Source organism: Rhincodon typus, chromosome 10 (genome assembly GCF_021869965.1).
Source record: "Rhincodon typus isolate 14 chromosome 10, sRhiTyp1.1, whole genome shotgun sequence".
NCBI classification, from domain to species: domain Eukaryota; kingdom Metazoa; phylum Chordata; class Chondrichthyes; order Orectolobiformes; family Rhincodontidae; genus Rhincodon; species Rhincodon typus.
This window is the reverse complement of record NC_063341.1, coordinates 5,645,250-5,668,352: the sequence shown is the minus strand read 5'-3', so window position 1 is coordinate 5,668,352 and position 23,103 is coordinate 5,645,250. Positions and strand designations below refer to the sequence as shown.

Below are 23,103 nucleotides of genomic sequence, written 5' to 3'. Positions count from 1 at the left end.
CTACTGTTATGTTCAGGCCTCGTCCTTGGTGGGGCAATGGAACAAATGTAGCTGTGTGAAGTTTGAAAAACTGAGAGGAGATGCTGACCATGTGCATTAATGCTGACATATTGGAAATGCACTAATCCTTCAAGCGAAAGTGCTGATAATTACTGACACCCAAATTTAGTCACCAACACTTTAATCAGTAAGGCAAAGGGAAAGCTGCAAGTTGCAGGGTGCATCAGATTGTTTGGAGCAAGTAACTTTTGGAAGCCAGATTTATAAATATTTGTAAAATATAGACTGTTCAGAGATGTTGCACTTCTGGAGCAGGTGGGACTTGAACTCAGGCCTCCTAGCTCCTGGGGATACTACTAATGTGGTTAAAGAGCCCTTAAGCCAGACATCTATCTGCCAGTACGAAACCTCCAGGTTGCATGAATTGCAAAATAGTTAAACTGTTTAAACAATTAACGTGCACATAAATATTTTTAGTTTTTAAAATACTGATTGTTAATTGACAGTTCTTTGTCCCCACTTTTTAACTCCAGATATCAAACATCCGATTACGGTTTTCTTCACTTCAGAGCTTGTTACTCTTTAGACATGGATTGCATTGGTACATGAAAGTGATACCATCCTATAGAGAATCTGTAACATCATTAAATAGTTAATTTTCTCACTGAAGCAAAGCATAAAACAAGAGGACTAGTAGATCATTGAGCCCCTCTAGTTTGTTCTGCCATTCAGTTAAACCATGACAACCTGTGCTTTAAATGCCCGAGTCCCACAACCTCTAAATACTCATGCCTGTCAATGATCTAATAATCTATTGATATAGATAGGAGTTCCACAGGTTTGGTTACCATTATACGCTCTTCAGTCTATACAGCAAACCGCTTGGCAAGGCAGTACTGAATGAGAAAAAGCTAATTTGTTACAGCATAGAATAAATAGTGGGAAGAGAAAACGTTTATAGCAAGGGGGAAATGGTTTTTACTTGTTCTTTCCAAACCTTTTTTTGCAGAAAGTCTGTAAAAGTTTCTTCCAGTTCTGTTTAATGCTTTTAGTCAATCTGATACCCATTTCAGTGCAAGTTTACTGGTAGGCACGGTGGCTCAGTGGTTAGCACTGCTGCCTCACAGCACCAGGGACCTAGGTTCAGTTTCAGCCTCGAGGAACTGTCTGTGTGGAGTTTGCACATTCTCCCTGTGTCTGCGTGGGTTTCCTTCAGGTGCTTCAGTTTCCTCCCACAGTCCAAAGATGTGTAGGTTAGGTGGCCAGGCAGCATCAGGGGAGCAGGAAAGCTGGCGCTTCGGGTCGGGACCCTTCTTCAGAAATGGGGGAGAGGAAGGGAGCTCTGAAATAAATAGTGCGGTGGGGGGGGGGTGAAGTGATAGCAGGTAGATTGTGGAGCGGATAGGTGGAAGAGAAGACGGACAGGTCAAGGAGGCAGGGATGAAGCTAGTAAAGGTGAGAGTAGGTAGGAAGTGGGGGTGGGGATTGGTCAGTGAGGTCAATGCCAACCGACTCCCAGAGCTACCTAGACTACACCTCCTCTCACCCACCTTCCTGCAAGAATGCAATTCTCTATTCCCAATTCCTTCTGCCTCCACCGCATCTGCTCCCAAGATGAGGCGTTCCACTCCCGGACATCCCAGATGTCCTCATTTTAAAAGGACCTCAATTTCCCCCCATCAATGGTGGAAAATGCCCTCAACCACATCTCTTGCATTTCCCGCACCTCAGCCCTTGCACCCCCTCCCTGCAATAAAAACAAAGACAGAATTCCCCTTGTCCTCACGTATCACCCCATTAACCTCCGGGTTCAACGCATCATTCTTCGCCACTTCCGCCACCTGCAATCTGACCCCACTAAGAAGGATATATTTCCCTCCCCACCCTTATCTGCCTTCCGGAGGGAGCACTCCCTCTGCGACTCCCTCATCTGCTCCACACTCCCCACTAGCCCCACAACCCCTGGCACCTTTCCCTGCAGCCGCAGGAGGTGCTACGCCTACCCCTACACCTCCCCCCTCACCTCCATCCCAAGCCCCAAAAAAACGTTCCACATTAAACAGATGTTCACCTGCACATCCGCTAATGTGGTCTGTTGTATCCGCTGTTCCTGATGTGGCCTCCTCTGCATCGGGGAGACCTACCGGAGGTTTGGAGACCGCTTTCTGGAGCACCTATGCTCGGTTCACGACAAATGACAACATCTCCCAGTCGCGAACCACTTCAACTCCCCCTCCCACTCCCTGGACAACATGTCCATCCTGGGCATCCCCCAGTGTCACAACGATGCCACCCAGAAACTGCAGGAACAGCACCTCATATTCCACCTTGGAAGCCTACAACCCAATGATCTTAATTGGACTTTACTAGCTTCAAAATCTCCCCACCCCTGACCTCATCCCAAGACCAGCCACCCCTCTCATCCCCGCCTCCTTGACCTGTCCATCTTCTCTCCTACCTATCCGCTCCTCCCACCTCACTGACCAATCCCCATCCCCACTTCCTACCTACACTCACCTTCACTAGCTTCATCCCCAACTCCTTGACCTGTCCGTCTTCTCTCCCACCTATCTGCCCCTCCCTCCTCACTGAACAATCCCCATCCCCACTTCCTACCTACACTCACCTTTGCTAGTTTCATCGCCACCTCCTTGACCTGTCCGTCTTCTCTCCCACCTATCTGCTCCACAATCTACCTGCTATCACTGAGCCCCCACTCTCTATTTGTTTCAGAGCCCCCTTCCCCTCCCGCATTTCTGAAGAAGGGTCCTGACCCAAAACGTCAGCTTTCCTGCTCCTCTGATGCTGCCTCGCCTGCTGTATTCCTCCAGCTCCACACCTTGTTATCTCAGACTCCAGTATCGGCAGTTCTTACAATCTCTGTAGGTTAGGTGGAGTGGCCATGGTAAATTGCCCATAGTGTCCAGGAATGTGCAGGCTAGGTGGATTAGCCATGGGAAATATAGGGATGGTTACTAGGATAGAGTAGGGGGATGGCTCTGGGTGGGATATTCTTCGGAGGGTCAGTATGTACTCAGTATGGGCTGCTTCCACAATGTAAGGATTCTATTCTATTCTATGATTTTTGACAGCTCTTAGTTTCCTGCAATGGTAATTGCTATGTTATGTTAGCAGGTTCTCATTGACTTATTGGTAAAAGGCCGAGATAATGATAACCAGCAAAAGATCACATTTTTGTTTAAAACTTAAAATTAATGACTGTATATCACTGTGTCACTTAGAGCTCCTTTCGTTAAATTCCATCATGTGAAAATTACAGTAACATTGTCTGGTTGCAAGTATAAATCTCCACCATCTAGCTGGCAACTTTTCTGATAATTATTTGTTGAGTATAAAGTGCTAGAGAAATTCAGGTCTGGCAGCATCTGTGGTAAAAGAAACAGAGTTTGTGTTTCAACTCCAGTATGACTGTTCTCATGGTTTGTACTGGGAGACTTCTCAAATTTTAATGTTTAAATTTCATCCATACCCCCTGTCCACTTGAAGATCTTTGAAAATTCAGCTGTGCCAGCCTGTGGCGAGGTGCTCCAAACAGCCTGGCAGCATATCACCCTACAATTAGAGAATTTGTAATCTGCGTTAGGCAGGCAAAGCCTTGAAGTGATGAATGCTCAAATAGCTTGTCTCAGACTCTTAAGCATTCATTTTTCATGCATAATAAAAAATACAAAAGAACTGTGGATGCTGGAAATCAGAAGCAGAAACAGAAATTGCTGGAAAATGTCAGCAGGTCTGGCAGCATCGTTGCAGAGAAATCAGAGTTAATGTTTCAGGTCCAGTGACCCTTCTTCAGAACAGACGGTAGCTAGGAAAAAGTTGCTTTTTAATGCAGAAGATAGGGTAAGTGGAGGGTTCAAGGAATAGGTGTAGGAAGGGCCCAAAGAGAGAGAAGAACAGTTGGACAGACAAAGGAGTGGAAAACAGTCAGCCAAGGAGAATGAATGGCTGCTAATAGGGAATATTAGTGGCTAACAATGGGTAGTGAATAATGGCAGCTCATGTAATTACATTGGGGTTGCGATAAGGACATGGAAGAAGGTGTCTCAAGCCCTAAAATTTTTGAACTCGACATTGAGTTCAGAAGGCTGTACAGGTCCCAAGTGGAAAATTAGGTGCTGTTCTTCCAGCTCGTGCTGATTTTTGCTGGAACACTGCAGCAGCCTGAGACAGAGACATTGGCCAGGGAACAGGGTGGTATGTTGAAGTGGCAGGCAAGTGACAGATCTTTCATGCATGTCAGACTAATGCATTAATTTAAAAATTGTGTTGTATAATCTGTTTGCTTATTTTGGGATTTATTTAAATTGACATGGGAGAGTTCAGTCATAAGTGTAAGTAAAGTTCAGTCGGTAAAATTTCCTTTATCCCCTCAATCCTATTTAAGTTTTCTTGAGGAAAACAAGTGGTTTTGGAGCATTTGAATTTTCAGCAGGTTTTTGATAAGGTCCCACATAGGAGAGTTTTAAACAAATTATATCACATGGAATTGGGGGTAACATACTGACATAGATTCAGTATTGTAGATGACAGAGAAGATGAAAAGAATAATTCCCAGGATGGCAGACTGTGACTAGTGGGGTACTGCAAGGATCAGTGCTTGAGCCACAGCAGTTCACAATCTATATAAATCTTTTGGATGTGGAGACCTAATGTAACTTTTACAATTTTGCTAATGACTCAAAATTGGCTGCAGTGTACATTGTGAGGAGGGTGCAAAGAAGCTTCAAAGGGATTTGGACAAGCCAAGTGAATGAGATAAAACATGGCAGATGACATATAATGTGAAGAAGTGGGAAGCTATCCATTTTTTGGGGAGTAAAACCCAGAAAGCCAGAGTATTCCTTAAGTAGTGAGAGGTTGTTTTGGTGTCGAAAGGAACCTGAATGTCCTTGTTCGTTAGTCACTAGAGACTAGCATGAAGGTGCAACAAGCAATTAGGTAGGCACTGTTATGTTGGAATGGTTTGTTCACCTTCGTTGCAAGGGGTTTTGATTACAGGAGTAAGATGTCTTGCTGCAATTATGTAGAGACTTAGTTACACTGCATCTGGAATATTGTGCATATTTCTGGTCTTCTTATCTAAGGAAGGATCTGTTTGCCATTGAGGAAGTCAGTGAAGATTCACTGGGCTTATTTTGTGATTATAGGTTTGTCATATGAGAAGAGATTTATCAACAGCCTGCATTCACAGATGTTTATAAGAATCAAAGGGGATTTTATATAAACATAAAAAACTCCGAAAAAGCTGGATAGACTGGATGGAGGGATTATGTTCCCTCCGCCTTGGGGTCTAGAATGAAGGGTTACAGTCTCAGAATACAGTTAGACCATTTATGTCTGAGGTGAGGAGAAATTTCTTAATTGTGACCCTGTGGAACTCTGCCACAGAAGGTGGTGGGGGCTAAGTAAATGTACATATTTGAGGAAGTCATTGATTTCTAAACATTAAAGTTATCAAGGTATGAAATGCGAGTATGGTGTTGTGGTAGAGGATATCATACTCTTATTGTCAATGATTCTGTGAGAGATTGCAGGAAAAGTGGTGTTGTGGAAGCTAATCAGCCATGATCTCAATTGGCTGAATAGCATATTCCTACTTTTATGTATCCCCCTTTTTCCATGAACAATATTTATAAAATGTTTTTGTAAAAGCTTTTAAATGACAAACCAAGGGCAGTTCTTCACTCTGTAACCATTATTGGTGGATGCTTTGGAATTTTGATGTCATCAGATTTTTTAAATGACTTTGCATTTTTTTTAATTGACCAAGTCTGAGCACACTATTCCAAAATTTATGAGAAGTGAAATGCCAGTTGGCAATATAAAAGTATTTCTGTTGAGAACTTGATTAAAACCAGAAGAATGATGAGTTGCAAGTCTGTCTTCCCTCTCTGCTATAAAAGAAGTGGGTTTGACAAATCTCACATTGGAATCTATCCATTACAGTAGTATGTTCAAATCTTGCTTTGCCTTTCTTGGTTATAATTCACTTTCTTTGCTCTAAGATAAATTTATTGCATGCTAAATTTTTGTAGTGTAACAATAGGTGTCTTTAAGTAATGTGTATGATTTGATACCCTTGACAGTAAAAGACGTTCAAGATCAGTCGATAGATCTTCATCTGTACATTTATGCCATTGTTCATTATAATTGCAAAGATGTAATGCAAATACTGCATATCTGTTGAATTATGAAATTGTCCAGTAGCAGCCAAAACTACAGCATCACATTCTAGTTGGGTAACAGATAGAAGCTGCACCTTTAAAACCTTGCCTTCATTTTCTTTCCCTAATAACTTAGCCATGTTTTTCTTACAGACTATCATTAAGAATTGAGCCTGGCACCAGCACACCACAGTCCACTGCATCAAGGGAAGATCTCGCAGGTAAGTGAGCACCAAAAAATTTCACTTGCATCTAGTGTAAAAAGGACTGTAATAGTAAATAGTTAATTTCAATTTTCAAGGCTGCTTACAGTATTGTGCCTGTATAAGACCAAATGTCGTCCAAAATGAAAAAACATGTGTAAATTCAGTATAATTATTACTGAAGACACCTCATGCGTGAGGGCCCAGTTTGGATTTGCAATTATCTTTAGTTTTTCTGAGATCATTTAAGAAGATGTTGACATTAGTGATTCCCAGTATTTTTAGTCAGCATCTAATCTAACTTACTAGCCCCTGAGAAATGGGAAGCTTCTTGGTGCAGGAATTTAACTTTTCTTTCTCCCTTGGGTCATTAGTTATAGGCATATGGGTGTGGGCACAATGGGCCAAATATCCACCTTCTGCACCATAACAGTTCTGAGATTCTGGAATGTATTTTACATTTAAGTACTTGAGAAGGAAATTTTTGCAGGCCTAATTCTGAATGAGTTCTTCAATGTCTCTTAGTTAAAAGAAGAACCTTTTCAAGGTAAAATTTTTTGATTTCGTGGTAACTGTGAAGTAATTTGCTCAAAGTAGGCATTTCTTCAAGTAATTTCTAAAAGGCTTTGGTGATGAATGCTGATTTTTTTCTTCAAATTTTGTCATTAAATCTATTGCTCTAATGACAGGATGATCATGCCATACATGCTAAACAACCTTCATATCTTTTCTGTCTGTTTCATTCTTGAATCATAATGTTGATTTCTTCTATTTGAAAATAGTTCCAGTAGTCTGGGAGTTGCAGTAATTCAGTCAGGAAGCTGCACAGATTACAGGGGTCTGTTCATTTGTTTGGGGTTGAGCCATGGTCAGTCCTGGAGATCTGTCAGCTGGAAGTCAAGGGGCTATGAAGGGCTAGTTCTATGGTAGGGAAGCTAGGAAACTCACTTGTGGGAATTTAAAAGTGATCACTAGATTTTTTGACACTAAAGAACAACAAAGGGATTGGGCACAAAAGTTTAGTTCAGATAGGAGAAAAGCCATGAGAACAGGAGAATGAGCTTGAGGGGCTGTCTGGCCAAATGCTTTTTTTCTGTTTATATACTACTATTTTCTGTGACAAATTTAGTTAACATTAACCTGGAAATTTGGCAATTCATCCCATTCAATATATTTCAATGGCATGAGTCTTGCCCTCTGCTTTCGCATCAAATTCTGGTGAGTTAACGTTTACTGAACCTAAATATTTTACTTAAGGTAAGTCAAGTGGTATTGTAATGTAGTTAACTGGTTGTTGTGTAATAACACAATGAAAGGGAAATCGTCAAAAAAAAATCAGGCCCAAGATATTGCAAAAAATATTTTAGAAAATTCTTAAACTGGATCAAGAACCATCAGAAACAAGTTTCCATACCGGAGATGTAGCACTGTCCTCACCACAGGTTAAATGGGTTCCCTAGTACTATTTGAAAGGTAATCTGATGGATTACTTCTGTTTCTCATAATGAAATAAAATCATGATTGAATAGTTCCAAAATATGCTCCCTCTTGTTGCTTTAGACTCTTATTTTAATGATGGCCACATTGTAGTAAAACAGAAAAAGACAGTATTTCTCTCATGCTAATGATATCAGTTTAACAAAAATATCGATATTGCTGTCTGATTGATATTCTGCATTCTTAGGTGTTTTGATTTCTGAATTGTTATATGACTGAAAATAACAAGTGATATTTCCATATCAAATGCTCCCAGATCAGATTTTGCCTTTCATCTCGTGGTTTTAATCGCTGAATGGCATACCAAACTGCGCAAGGTTGACATTTTCCTCTTCCACACCAGTAACCTGGTATTGCAGAAATTATAGCATGGAGAAAACCATTTGCCTACTGTGCTTGTCCTAGTTCCTAAAATAAGCATGTTCAGTTTTAATTCTATTTTCAGCCTTTCCCCATATCCTATTTATATTTCCATTTTAAAGTGTCTTGTAATATCTGTCTTAATTGCCACTTATGGTAAAACGCTTGAATCTTTACATGCACTTAAGTTTGCACCTCATTCCTCTGTGCCTGAATCTAGTCCCTCTTGCTACTATTCAACCGAGTCATTCCTAATTTTGATTTTCCCCCTATAACCTTAGAAGAATTACTTCTTCATAATGTGTTCCTATGAATTTTCATGTTTGTGAATCTTCACCATACTCCTTATGCTGTTTTAACATCCTCCCATTATTGAGTGCACAGAATTAGACATAGTACAGTAGCCAGCCAATGTCTTAAGATAATTTTGTAGTCATTAACTCTTTTTAATTCCAGATTTATTAATTTAGTTCAAATTCCACCAGCTGCCATAATGGGAATTGAACCCCTGCACCCCACCGAGAGCATTAGCCTGCCATTTATAGTACTAATCTGGTGACATGACCACTATGCCAATGTCTCCCCTTCAAGTTTAATATTATTTCTTGCATCCATGCCATGGTTATCCTAGTTCTAAAGTGTTAAATTATATCTTTGTTTTATTTCCAGCATTATTTGTAGGTCACTTCATTTTTGGTACTAATTCCTTCTTGAACAATTACCTGTGTTACGTCTGCTAATGTCCTTTGCGTGGAATATCTATTGGTTATTGTTCTGTTATTAAAAACAAAGGCCACATAAAGCCATTGTGTGATTTGTATGTGTTTTTAAAACCTCAGGACCTGATGCAGCACCATCCCCACAGAGTAGCCGACGATACATGGCAGCAGAGGCAGCCCTAATGAATGTACCACCAACTCCACCTTCTTCCAGGCACCTACTAACTCATGGACATAGGAAGTCCCACAGCCTAGGATACAAGTCAGTAATCTGTTTCTCTGTTGTTACTTCATCATCACGTGTTAAATTAAATGCACATCAATTCTGTAGAAAATAAAATATTCTGGTAACTGTAAATTTACTGGGAGAAGGCAAATCTCTAAGTTATTTCTTGTTACTTTTTTAAGTTGGCTTCCGATTATTTTCCAAGCTCTGAGATAACATTGTTTCTTTAAAGCAAATTTAAAACAAAACAGTTTTCAAAATCAAACCGTCTTCAGTCCTTTGAATTAGATGTTAATTGCTCTGGTTCCTTGTTTTGAGAGAAATTGTATGTTTGGTTTAGGGCAATTCCCTGAGGCATTTTTGTTGATTTGCATTCTGGAACTTTCAGCAAAATAATGAGAACTCATGCAAGACTGATTACTGAGCCAGATCAAGTTTATCTGGCATCTTTGATATTAAATTTGTGTCACTGGCTCACAGTCAGTCAGTCAACTTTGCATTGGAGTTGCAGTCTGCTTTATGAGCCTGCACATCAGGAGCCAGTAACATGAAACCATGGAAACAGTTAATTAATGGTGTAGGTGAATTGAGAGTTATGTGTGAAACAAGTCATTAAAAACAAGTGAGTAGAAATCATGAGGAAGACTACTAATGTAAAAAAAAGTGAAGACAGAAGCCTGAAGATGATTATATGTTTTTAAAAAGGAAGAAAATACAATATTAGAGCAAGTAGGGTAAGTTAATTAAGATGAAGGAGAAAAGTAACTGAAATATGCATTCCACAATACTCCAAAGGTTGTATGGTAAATACTTCACTTGTGTGCTTCTGGGGCTCACAAAAATAATGTGGTCTGCAACTGACAGAGTTAATTGATCTCATAGCCAATAGATCAGTTGGAAGCTTAGCAGTCCTCCCACAACCAATCATAAATGACATTCAACAATTAAACAACTAACCAGAGAGGAAAAGCTCCAAGTGTGCCCATCCTCAATCATATGGAAACCTAGCGCACAAGTGTAAAAATAGGGTTCAAGTATTTCAACCAGCATCAGCCAGAGCTGCCAAGTGGATGATTCATCTCAGCTTCCTTCTGATGTCCCCAGCATCACAGATGATAGTCCTCAGCCAAATCAATTTGCTCCATGTGATATCAAAAAACAATTGAATACCGTGGAAACAATAAAGACTGTGGACCCTGACAACATCTGGGTAGTAGTGCTGAAGACCTGAACTCCACAGAATAGGTGTCCCTCTAGCCAAGCTGTTTCAGTACTGCTACAACACTGACGTCAATCAACTATGTGGAAAACTGCCCAGGTATATTCTCTGCTCACGAATCTAATCAGGTCAGTTGCCACCTCTTCAGTGTACTCTCAGCCATCAGCAATCTGACCATCGGTGTTGTCAGCAGGTCTATCAAGAGGCACTTCACTAGTAATAATCTGCTCTCTAAAGCTAGGTTTGTTCCATGAAGGCCGTTTGGCTGCTGACCTCTTTGCTGCCTTGGTCCAAACATGAACTAAACAGCTGAACTCCAGAGGTGAGATAAGAATGCCTGCTCTTGACAGCAAGGCAATATTTGATCAAGCGTGCAATAAGGAGTGTTAGTAAATTGAAGTCAGTGGGAATTGGATATACTCTCCACTATTTGGAGTTATATTTAGCACAAAAGGAAGATGGTTGTGGATTTTGGAAGCCAATCATCTTAACCTTAGGACATCATTACAGGAGTTCCTCAGGACATTGTCTTCACTCCAACCTGCTTCATCAATGACATTGCTTCCATTGTAAGGTCACGAATAGAGATGTTCACTGATAACTGAATAGCATTCAGTGGCATTCACATGTCCTCAGATACTGAGACCCCAAGCAAAAAAAAAATGCTAGAGAAACTCTGGCGGTCTGGCAGCATCTGTGGAGAAAAAACAGTGTTAACCTTTCAAGTGTAGTGAGTCTTCTTCAGAACTGCAGAACTGCTGAGTTTCTACAGAAATTTCTATTTTTGTTTCACTTTCAACAAATCTTATATTGGCTATGCCTGAACATCCTAAACAGACTAAAATCAGCCCGGTCATATTATCTACTTAGAGAACTTGTCCAAATTCGTACCATACTCAGTGGTCCAAGGCTTCTTAATCCATTCCTCTCTCCCTCTAAAGATTTTGCCTGTTTCTGCTTTGTTCTCATCGTTATTGCCATTGAAACAATCACACATACCACCTGCAGTTTCAGCTTCTCCATTATTTTGTCAGCTTATGAATTTCATGATTCATAAACTCCAACTCACTCATAATGCATCTGCAAGTATCCCTTCTAAAATCTGTGCTTAAAGGAATAAATTTTGTGGAGAGATGTTCCGATGTGAAGAATTATTTTTGTTAAAATAACACTTTTCATTCTGTGCTAAATATTCTAATATTCAACAGGTTCAGATTGCAACGACTTTTTCACTATCATTTGTTCCAAGTAAACATTGATATGTTGATTTATTTATCTAACTGCCAAATATGGTGCCTAATCTTTCCATAGAGATTGGTCAAATTTTTCCTCCTTAAGTCTTGAAGACGAAATATCCCTTAGGAAGATAGGAATTTTATGTCTAGAATGTAATTTTTTATGCTACACTTACTCTTGCATCTCATTGTCTTTGCAAAGACATGGGATTAGGGCCATCAGTTCAGTTGATATACTTCCAGTCAAAGCAGAAATAAATGGCCACCTAAAAGTGCTGTAAACTCTTTACAAGGGAAATTGCATGATTATGAATTATCCTAATTTGAAAAATGGATAGTTTACTATGTCACTTTTAAGCAGAAATGTTACTTGCAGAAATTTTGGCAGAATTTTTATCCAATGGGTAAAAATCACCTTCCGTCTACAGTTCTCAGAGAATTTCGATGAATTGGGTTACAGCATAAAAAGTGACGCATGTGTGCTTAAATTATATTGCCTAAATGAGAAAAGTACAAGTAAATGTCTTTCTCCACAGCTTTATACACAAGATGAATACAGTAGAGTTTAAGAGTGCTACATTTCCCAATGGAAGACCTCGGCACCTGCTAGATGACAGTGTAATGGAAAACTACACTCCTTCAAGAGTTCAAGCAGAAAGTTCCACCATTTCCAGTGGAATATCAATAGGTGTGTGGATAAATCTCTGATCTTCCAGATCAAAAGAGTTTGTGGTGTAAACCACTTTGAAATTTAGAATCATTATGGTATTGGTGTTGGACATTTATACATGGTTCATAAAAAGTTTGAAGTTTAACAATGAATTAAATTTAAATAAACCAATAAATAATGGCTGGTATTGCATCAAACCAGGGAGAAAAGTTTATCAGGTTGCATAGACAACAGGGATGGCATAAATGCAAGGATTATAGGATAATTTTATTACATTTCTATTGATTGACAGAATTTAAAAAGAACTTGTACATGAGTTTTGTTATAGTACAGTATGCACGCACACACTCAACACTCTCAACAAAGCTGTTATTCCTGTATAAAGTAACTCAGAGGTAAAACGTAAAACATTGGATCAATGTCAGTTTAGAAATTATATTCGAGTCAAGGGCAAGCTTCTCGTGATCTTGTATGTTGTTTTTGTTTTTTTTCCTGAGTGGATAGCACTGAAATCTGCTCATCACTGAGTGAAAAATGAACCACTACTGATACCAGAGAAGACTTGGGCTAAATACTTTCTCAGAATAGGAGGATATTTATTCTTGAGGAAGTAGATTAGACTTAATTTGTATTTGGTGTATAATGCAGACCACACAGCACAGGATATGACAGAAACTTAGGATCTGGAAATTCTAAGTTTCCTTTGGAAAATAGTGGGGGTGGAAGTGGTATTTATATTGCAATGGGGTATCGATCTGAAGCTGGATTTTGGATCAGAGAGGTTTGCTATCAATGTTCCATGGAGAAGGGCCAGGTTAGAATTCTTAGAAAACTAGTTTGTTTTTCACTGATATGAGTTATGGGGCAACTGGTATTTCATCTCACTCAAAGAGTGGCTGTGACTGAAGTGATGGGTTGTTATGCATGCTTCTGCTCAAAGGTAACGGTGCGTATCTCCTCATTTTGGGATGGGATTTCTGTACTTTATAGACTATGGGGGAAAGGGATGATTTCCACTTGGGCATGTGCTATGAAGTGAGTCCTCTAAATTTTGGCCAGTGGGGAAACATGTTAAGTTTTCCGCTCAATTCTTTTTAGTGGATCAAAGTTTTCCAGTTTCTCTCAACTTGTGGTACAAGATAATGTTCAGGGTAGGCTATTTTAGAAAAATTATCAATTCAGGTTATTTTATTGTTTCATCAGTAGATTTTTTACTTATCTATTTATAGTTGAACTAATATTTTTGCACTTTACTGCCTCATTGATATTGTCAGTCTTGCTACATAAGAGCTGTATGCTCTCTGTTGCTTCATTTTGGGAAAAAATTGTGTTCCCTTACGTGCTTCTTGTGCAAAGATACCACCTTTCTTGTGAAGGGAGCAATATGGTATTTGTGAGATTTGAAACAGGTTTATCTTCAGTTGGATAGTATGCAGTTGCAATCCATTATATATTTATATTTCTTTCAATAAGCATTGTACCTTTGGAGTCTTGAGACCACTCTCTGTTTTTAATAAATATACTCATGACGAGTGAAAATTGTTTGAAACCTCCAAAATTAATTTTAATTCAGGCACTTACAACTAATAAGGAGTTGAGACATTAATCCCAGTTTGCTTTGAAGCCCAGGTCTCAAAGGTAAAAGGGCAGTGTACTAAAATTGACCGCCCTGTCCAACAATCTAAAAGTTAGGAGATAGCATTGAGAGTTTCTTCGTACAATTCTGACTTCCCTGGTGAATGAATCTGCTGGAGAGTTTTTTTTTTAAAAAGCAATGTTACTTGATTGATACAAACTTGGAAAATAAATTTGACTTTACAATTTTAGAAGGACCATTTGCAATGATATAGTTCTTGATGTTTATTGTTTCAGGTAGCAGTGAGGGTTCAGAACTCAGTGAAGATGTATCTTGGCCAGCATTCGAAAGGTAAGGCACTTTGAAGAAGCAAATAGAGATGGAGAATGTCTTCTGTTCCATAGAAAATAAAACAGTCCGACCTGATTACAGCTTGCCATGTGGCTGTAAAGACTCATCAGTTTTAGGTGTTTATTTCAATAGATATTAGGTGGATCAGTATCTCTACTGTAAAAGGTTGCTTGTGATGTGAATCATGTCAGGTTTACTGTTGGTGATAAAACTTTCAATCTTAGGCTTTTTTAAAATTTTGTGTTTCTTTAACTGGGCATCCCATTGCAAAAAATACTTGAGAAAAATGTTCATATTACCTTTCCAATTCATGAGTTGCTACAATTATCAAGCCTGGTTTATATGTTTACAGCAGAATATTCGTTTAGCAATTGAAGAGCAATAAATTGGAAATATACTAATGCTGGAAAGTAAGTATTCAGTGATATGAACATTTATATATATAATGTAATGTCTTCTCTTGCTTTAAATATAAATCAATGTATAGCATTGATAACTGTTTCCATTTTAGGAGATTTGGCAAGTTTCCATCAACTTAAACATGTTTATGTAGTAACATGGTATAGCTTTTATTTCACCAGAAAAAATGTTCAGTTTGGGATACAGATATTACTTCTTTGTCCAAAGTATATTCCTGTTTTAATAAGTAAAATATTAATTCCCAAACTTGCACTTCTGTAAGATGTTGATTTCTTTACCTATGTTGAGACCCTAAAGTCAAATTTCAAGCTGCAGTCTGCCAATCTGGTAATATAATCAAACCACGTGGTGTGCTTTTTGAAATGATCCCCTTGAAAATGGCAGAAGCTGTAGCTTCAGATTGACCCAAGACCTGGTCTTGACTCTCAGATCTTGATTAAATCACTTGGAGAGATGAATGTTGGTTTTGGTTTTAGCATAAAGTCAATTCTGATCACACTTCTGCTTTACTCTAATTCAGCCCTCTTCAAGATTCTCAATTTTAATTGCTCCATTGTTGATGAGTATGCATTCAGTTGCCAAGGCCTGAAGCTCTGGAAGTACCTTCCAACATCTTCCTACTTCCCAACTGCTTATTGCTCCTTTTAAATGCTCCAAGTTAAATGCAGCCAAGTTTTTGGATCACCTGATCTGATACCTTTAGTTCTGAAGAAGAGTCATGTCAAACTTGAAATGTTAACTCTATTTCTCTCTCCATAAATGCTTGCAGGCCTGCTAAGTTCCTCCAGCATTTTCATTTTTATTTCCTTATGTAAATTGGTGTCATGTTTTACAATGCTTCTCTGAAGCACCTTGTGACATTCTATTATATTAAAAGTGGAACGTAAGTAGAAGTTGTCTTTATAAAACCAGTGTTTTCAAATGAAAGTACCGTTTCCTGTGAAAGACTTTTAATTAATGCAGAAGTGACCTTCCCAGTATGTATTATTTCTATTAAAAACATGTTGTGTTTTGGTAAGACAAAACAATGCAGGATTTACACAGTTAATGGTAGTGGCCTTGGGAGTGTTGTCGAACAGAGTGACCTCGGGGTGTAGGTTCACAGCTCCTTGAAAGTGGTGTCACAGGCAGACAGGGTAGTGAAGAAGGCATTTGGCATACCTGCCTTCATTGGTTAGAGCATTGAGTACAGGAGCTGGGATGTCGTGTTATGGCTGTACAAGACATTGGTAAGGCGTCATTTGGAGTACTGAGTACAATTCTGGTTGCCCTGCTACGGGAAGGATGTTATTAAACTGGAAAGGGCGCAAAAAGGGTTTACAAAGCTATTACTGAGACTGGAAGGTTTGACCTATAAGGAGAGCCTGGATAGGTTGGGGCTTTTTCCCCTGGAGCTTAAGAGGTTGAGGGGTGGCCTTATAGAGGTTTATAAAATCATGAAGGGCATAGATACAGTGAATAGCCAAGGTCTTATCCCCAGGGCAGGGGAGTCCAAAACTAGAGGGCATAGGTTTAAGGTGAGAGGGGAAATATTTAAAAGGGACCCGAGAGGCAACTTTTTCACACGGAGGAACCTATGAATCTATAACAGTGGAAACAACATGTGATAGAGCAAATAGTACAGCCCAATAGTGCACAGGACAAGATTGAAGCACTTTCAGCCATATTCAGTCAGAAATTCTATGTGGCAAATCCATCAGGTCTCTTGAAGTCACTGGATGCTAAATTTCATCCATCAAGAAATAGCTGAAGATACCAGATACACCAAAGGCAATAGTACTGAAGGTATGCTATAGGACTAGCTGATCCCCAGCAAATTGTAATCGTGAAACTACATCATTGGCTGGCATCTAGTTAGCAATGTGGAGAATTAGCCTGGTATCAGTGGCACTTACTAATAGCTGATTTACCACTGTCCTGCTTGGGTTCTGCCAAGGGGCCCTGCTCCAGATCTTCTAAAAGTCTTGGTTCAAACATGAATAGAAGAATTGAACTCTAGAGGTGAAGTGAGAGTCTTTGAAATCACTGAGGCATTTGACTAAGCGGGGCATCAAGGAACCCAAACAAAATTGAAATCAGTTGGAATTGAGGAGGAAACTCTTCACTTGTTGAAAGCATACCTAGTTGAAACAAATATGGTTGTGATTGTTGGAGTCCAATCATGTCAGTCTCAGAATGCCATTGCAGAATTTCCTCACTGTCTAAGGTACAACTATCTTCAGTTACTTCATTAGTGACTTCCCCTCAATGACATCAAAAGTGGAGATGTTCGCGGATGATTTTACTGCATTCAATACCATTTGCACCTTCTTTGATACCAAAACACTTTGTTCCTGTGCACAGCAACACTTGGGCTGAGATGTGATAGTAACGTTTGTTACACTAATGCCAAGCAATGATCATCACCAACCGGAGAGAATCACACCATCTCCCTTTGACATCCATCAGCAATATTCTGCAAGGTTATGATGATGAGAAACTTAACTGGATTAGTCATGTAAATATTAAAATGAGAGGAGCAGGTCAGTGGTTGGGAATTCTGCGGCAAGTAACTCACCTCCTCACTCCCAAAATTCTATTCATCATCTACAAAACATAATCAGAGGTCTGATGAAATTCTGCCCACTTGTCTGGATGAGTGTAGCTTCAAAGGGCAAAGCTTGTTTGGCATCCTGTCTGTCACCTTAGACATTCATTCCTTCTCAGCACCACACAGCAGCTCAAATTTCTACTATCTACAAGCTGCAGTGTTGCACCTTTCCAAAGCTCCTTCAACATCACCTTCCAATCCCTGTAGAAGGACAAAGGCAGCAGATGAATAGGACCACTAGCACAGACCATTCAGACTTGGATCAATAATACTGTTTCTTCACAAAATAAAGCAGAAATTGAAGGAGAAACTCAGTAGGTCAAGTAGCAACTGTGGAGAGAAAATAGAGTTAGAGTGTTTTGAGGCAAGTGACCCTTCTTCAGAACTTATAGCAGCTAGGAAATGGTGGTATTTATGCTGATCATGGGAGTAGGGGATAAAGGAGTGACCACATAGATGGAGACAGAGCCCAGAGAGAGTGAGGGGAATAAAAAGGAATTATGGTGAGCTAAAGAAGAAGAGAAACTTCATAAGTGATAATATGCTATGAGTAGTTGAAAATGTAGTTGAAAGCAACTTATATCATGACAGGATCTGGAGTTTGGGGTTGGGTAATAGACATGGAGGGAGCTGTTCATGCTCCAAAATTATTAAACTTGATGTTGAATCCAGAAAGTTGTGAGGTCCGCAAGCAGATGAGGTGTTATTCATACAGTTTGCATTGAGTTTCGCTGGAGCACTGCAGCAGGCCTGAAACAGAAGTGTTGGCATGGGAACAAGGTGGTGTATTGAAGTGGCAGGCAACTGGAAGTTCACAGTGATTTTTATGGATAAAACATAGGTATTCCACAAAGTGGTCATCCAGTCTGCATTTCATCTCCCCACTGTAGAGGAGACTGTGTTTTGAGCAGTGAATACAGTAGACTAGATTGAATGAAATGCCGGTAAATTGCTGCTTCACCTAGAATGTGTGTCTAGGACCTTGGATAGTGAGGAGGTAAACTGACAAGTGTTGCCTTTTCTGTGACTCTTCACTGTTACTGAGTCATAATCCTGGAACATGCTCCTTAACAGCACTATGTGAGTACCTATACCACATGGATTGCACTGGATTAAGAAACCAGTTCAACACCAACTTAGCAGCAGCAATTAGGGATGGACAACGAATGCTGGTTTTGCCATTGATACTCATATTCCGTGAATGAACAGTAGAAAAAAATGCCTTTAATTTTGACAGTTTTTTTTGTTTGTTACTCTTCATTACAAATTCAGGTAACACTTCCAAATTTACTTCGAAAAAAGAGTTTTGAAACATCAGAGTGTGTTTTGGCACATGTGCCAGAACCGTATTTGATTATTGGTACTGAACGTAAAAGGATAATGCTATGCTGCCCATTGGGCATTCGTCAGTAAATTGAGGCAGTGGCACCTGTTGTAAATTAGTTGCAAAATTAAAGGTTTTCTCTGGTGACCCCATAAAACAATGCATGTTATTCTATTTTCTCAATGCTAACTAGATTATTTTCAGTAATATTTTGCTAATGCTCATGTTGTTTACTACTTTTAGAATGGCTTTGTAAGAGACTTCAGTGGCTGTATGTCACCACATTAACGAGCAGCCTATGGTGATGTTAATTCCTGGAAGATTGCATGTGTATGTTGTGTACCACAATCTAGAAGAATATTAACTCAGTATACAAAAGATATATAATCACAATTAACAAATTAATTAGCTTAATTAATATTGTATCCTTAACCTGAGGAGAAAAGTGGAGCCTACTGAGCTGATTCAGAATGCCACTTATTGAAACTTGGAAGCTCAGGATCTCTGCCCTTCACCTCTACCCTCAAGTATTAGGGGAAGAACCAGGGAAGAGTCTTGCCATAAGAATCTGTCGATTACTTCAAATGTTTAATTTACTTGACTTTGGAGTGGCTTCATGCAACTCAAAAGTCAAGATTATGACAACCAAGAGAATACTTTGAACATTGCTTTTCTTTCAAAGTGATGATAAATTTCTGCAGGAACTGGTTCTATTATTCTCTCTGCCCGGTGGCACGGGCTGGAAGGAATGGCTGTCGAAGCCACATGAAGGCCCACAGGTAATGATCTCTTTTATAAAGGGGCAGATGGCATATCTCTGTCCAAGGTGTATAATCAGGTGAAGGGAGCAACCCTAACACACACGATTAAATCTGTCTTCACTCTCTTAAATCAGTTTACTAACGTGGTGCTGTTTTTCAAAATTTGCAGTGCCTTTCATTTTAGCTATTTAATTATGCCTACATCTGTCTCACAGTGTTTTAGTATATGATGTATATTCGGTTACGTTTACTTTAGTGATGGAAAGGGATCGGTATATAATGCAGGGCAAGAGTTATAGCTGGGGGAAAGGCAATTATGAGGGGATGAGGCAAGATTTAGGATACATAGGATGGAGAAAGAAACTGCAGGGGCTGGGCACAATTGAAATGTGGAGCTTGTTCAAGGAACAGCTACTGCGTGTCCTTGAGAAGTATGTACCTATCAGGCAGGGAGGAAGTGGTCGAGCGAGGGAACCGTGGTTTACTAAAGAAGTTGAATCTCTTGTCAAGAGGAAGAAGGAGGCTTATGTAGAGATGAGGCGTGAAGGCTCAGTTAGGGCGCTTGAGAGTTACAAGTTAGCCAGGAAGGACCTAAAGAGAGAGCTAAGAAGAGCCAGGAGGGGACATGAGAAGTCTTTAGCAGGTAGGATCAAGGAAAACCCTAAAGCTTTCTATAGGTATGTTAGGAATAAAAGAATGACTAGAGTAAGATTGGGGCCGGTCAAGGACAGTAGTGGGAAGTTGTGCGTGGAGCCCGAAGAGATAGGAGAGGTGCTAAATGAATATTTTTCGTCAGTATTCACGCAGGAAAAAGACAATGTAGTCGAGGAGAATACTGAGATACAGTCTATTAGACTAGACGGGATTGAGGTTCATAAGGAGGAGGTGTTAGCAATTCTGGAAGGTGTGAAAATAGATAAGTCCCCTGGGCTGGATGGGATTTATCCTAGGATTCTCTGGGAAGCTAGAGAGGAGATTGCAGAGCATTTGGCTTTGATCTTTATGTCGTCATTGTCTTCAGGAATAGTGCCAGAAGACTGGAGACTAGCAAATTTTGTCCCCTTGTTCAAGAAGGGGAGTAGAGACAACCCTGGTAATTATAGACCAGTGAGCCTTACTTCAGTTGTGGGTAAAGTGTTGGAAAGGATTATAAGAGATAGGATTTATAATCATCTAGAAAGGAATAATTTGATTAGGGATAGTCAACACGGTTTTGTGAAGGGTAGGTCGTGCCTCACAAACCTTATTGAGTTCTTCGAGAAGGTGACCAAACAGGTGGATGAGGGTAAAGCGGTTGATGTGGTGTATTTGGATTTCAGTAAAGCGTTTGATAAGGTTCCCCATGGTAGGCTATTGCAGAAAATACGGAGGCATGGGATTGAGGGTGATTTAACGGTTTGGATCAGAAATTGGCTAGCTGTACAGAGGCTGGTGGTTGATGGGAAATGTTCATCCTGGAGTTCAGTTACTAGTGGTGTACCTCAAGGATCTGTTTTGGGGCCACTGCTGTTTGTCATTTTTATAAATGACCTGGATGAGGGCGTAGAAGGATGGGTTAGTAAATTTGCGGATGACACCAAAGTTGGTGGAGTTGTGGATAGTGCGGAAGGATGTTGCAGGTTACAGAGGGACATAGATAAGCTGCAGAGCTGGGCTGAGAGGTGGCAAATGGAGTTTAATGCGGAAAAGTATGAGGTGATTCACTTTGGAAGGAGTAACAGGAATACAGAGTACTGAGCTAATGGTAAGATTCTCGGTAGTGTGGATGAGCAGAAAGATCTCGGTGTCCATGTGCATAGATCACTGAAAGTTGCCACCCAGGTTGATAGCGTTGTTAAGAAGGCGTACAGTATGTTAGGTTTTATTGGTAGAGGGATTGAGTTTCGGAGCCATGAGGTCATGTTGCAGCTGTCCAAAACTCTGGTGCGGCCGCACTTAGAGTATTGCATACAGTTCTGGTCACCGCATTATAGGAAGGATGTGGAAGCATTGGAAAGGGTGCAGAGGAGATTTACCAGGATGTTGCCTGGTATGAAGGGAAGGTCTTTTGAGGAAAGGCTGAGGGTCTTGAGGCTGTTTTCGTTAGAGAGAAGAAGGTTAAGAGGTGACTTGATAGAGACATACAAGATGATCAGAGGCTTAGATAGGGTGGACAGTGGGAGCCTTTTTCCTCGGATGGTGATGGCTAGCACGAGGGGACATAGCTTTAAATTGAGGGGTGATAGATATAGGACAGATGTCAGAGGTAGGTTCTTTACTCAGAGAGTAGTAAGGGCGTGGAATGCCCTGCCTGCAAAAATAGTAGACTCGCCCACTTTAAGGGCATTTAAATGGTCATTGGATAAACATATGGATGATAATGGAATAGTTTAGGTTAGATGGGCTTCAGATTGGTTTCACAGGTCGGCGCAACATCGAGGGCCGAAGGGCCTGTACTGTGCTGTAATGTTCTATGTTCTATGTTCTATGTGTCACTGTCTAATTATTTCTTGTGCTGAAGAGAACTTAATGTTACTGTAACCATTGATTCAACAGTTCAATAATTTAGAGATATTTAATGGCAGGAACGTATAATTGTACATTCTTTGACATTAAATTTCCACCTTCAGATTTTGCTTCAGGACTTTATTCTAAAGATTTTTGGTGCAAACAGATAACCTTCTTGTTAACCCAATTCCATACACACTCATTTTGTAGCAGAGATCACTGGATAAGGAACAAGCCGATTCAATGGAAGTTGATGTTTGGTTTCTTCATTCCCTCAGCACTTGAGACCTAGATTGTGCTGAAATAGCTAATGATGATAGAAGTGGTGCAGGTAGCCTCTATACCAAGTCCCATAGGCCATAGTTAACTTTATGAAGTAAAATGTTGGAATAGAAAAGAGTCAAGGCAAATTTAAAAATACCTGTATCATATAATAATTACAGGTGTTTACTTCATGGGAGATTTAATGGCTTCCCAAATAGTGACAACTTAAATCATAGTCAGCCCTGTTGTCATTCAGAGAAAAATGTTTTACCCTGCAGTACTGTCCAAAGTCTTGTTAAAATATACAACGTAAAGTGAAGGCTTAAGACATGTTTCAAAATTGGTAGGTAATCTTTAACAAACTATAATGCATCTTCTAATTTCCCGAGACAGGTGATGTAAAATGTCAACAGTTAAATTTGCATACAGCTCCTTTTGTATGGCTTATGTTATGAACTTTCTAGAAAAGCAGAACAGTAAACTTGGACTTTGTTCTTATATACTTTAATTAAGACTTGCAAACATAACATGTTCTAGGTTGAACTTACATTGAATATTCTTCAGCTTCTAGGGTTTGCTGTGTTGTACCATGTTTTATCACCATGATTTTGATTTTATTTTTAGTTCTGTGGAATCCGAGGAACTGGCAGTAAATCTCTTCCCAGGCACTGTTACAATTCAAGGAGTTTTGAGAAGAAAGACCCTACTGAAAGAAGGCAAAAAGCCTACGGTAAGGAATGATTTCAATAATGTTGTTTGTTGGCAGCAGAAGAAGCCATGATGCCGTACTTATACAACAAAGTGACTGATATAATACAAGAGTTTCATCGTATCTGACTTCAGTTATTCAGTATTTCCTCCTTATGTAGTTTTTTCTGTAGCCAAAGGTGTAAGTACATCATTGACTAGATATTCCATTTTGGATTACATTTATTCCCAGGTAAAGCCATATAGAGTCCATAACAGAATAAATGTTTGACGTGAATGAATTTGAGTGATAAAGGAAATCATTATTA

At 39.7% G+C, this 23,103-nt stretch overlaps 1 protein-coding gene across 1 annotated transcript in view; it reads left to right on the top strand.

Moving 5' to 3' along the window:
- Positions 1 to 22,868, top strand: part of LOC109918905 (ras-specific guanine nucleotide-releasing factor RalGPS2-like) — a 53,246-nt gene extending 30,378 nt beyond the window's left edge. The window contains exons 3-8 of the mRNA XM_048602016.1: positions 6,339 to 6,406; positions 9,085 to 9,226; positions 12,181 to 12,332; positions 14,187 to 14,241; positions 19,277 to 19,354; positions 22,712 to 22,868. Coding sequence (XP_048457973.1) covers positions 6,339 to 6,406; positions 9,085 to 9,226; positions 12,181 to 12,332; positions 14,187 to 14,241; positions 19,277 to 19,354; positions 22,712 to 22,868 — 652 coding nt within the window. The remainder of the gene's footprint in view (positions 1 to 6,338; positions 6,407 to 9,084; positions 9,227 to 12,180; positions 12,333 to 14,186; positions 14,242 to 19,276; positions 19,355 to 22,711) is intronic.
- Positions 22,869 to 23,103: the final 235 nt, after the last annotated feature.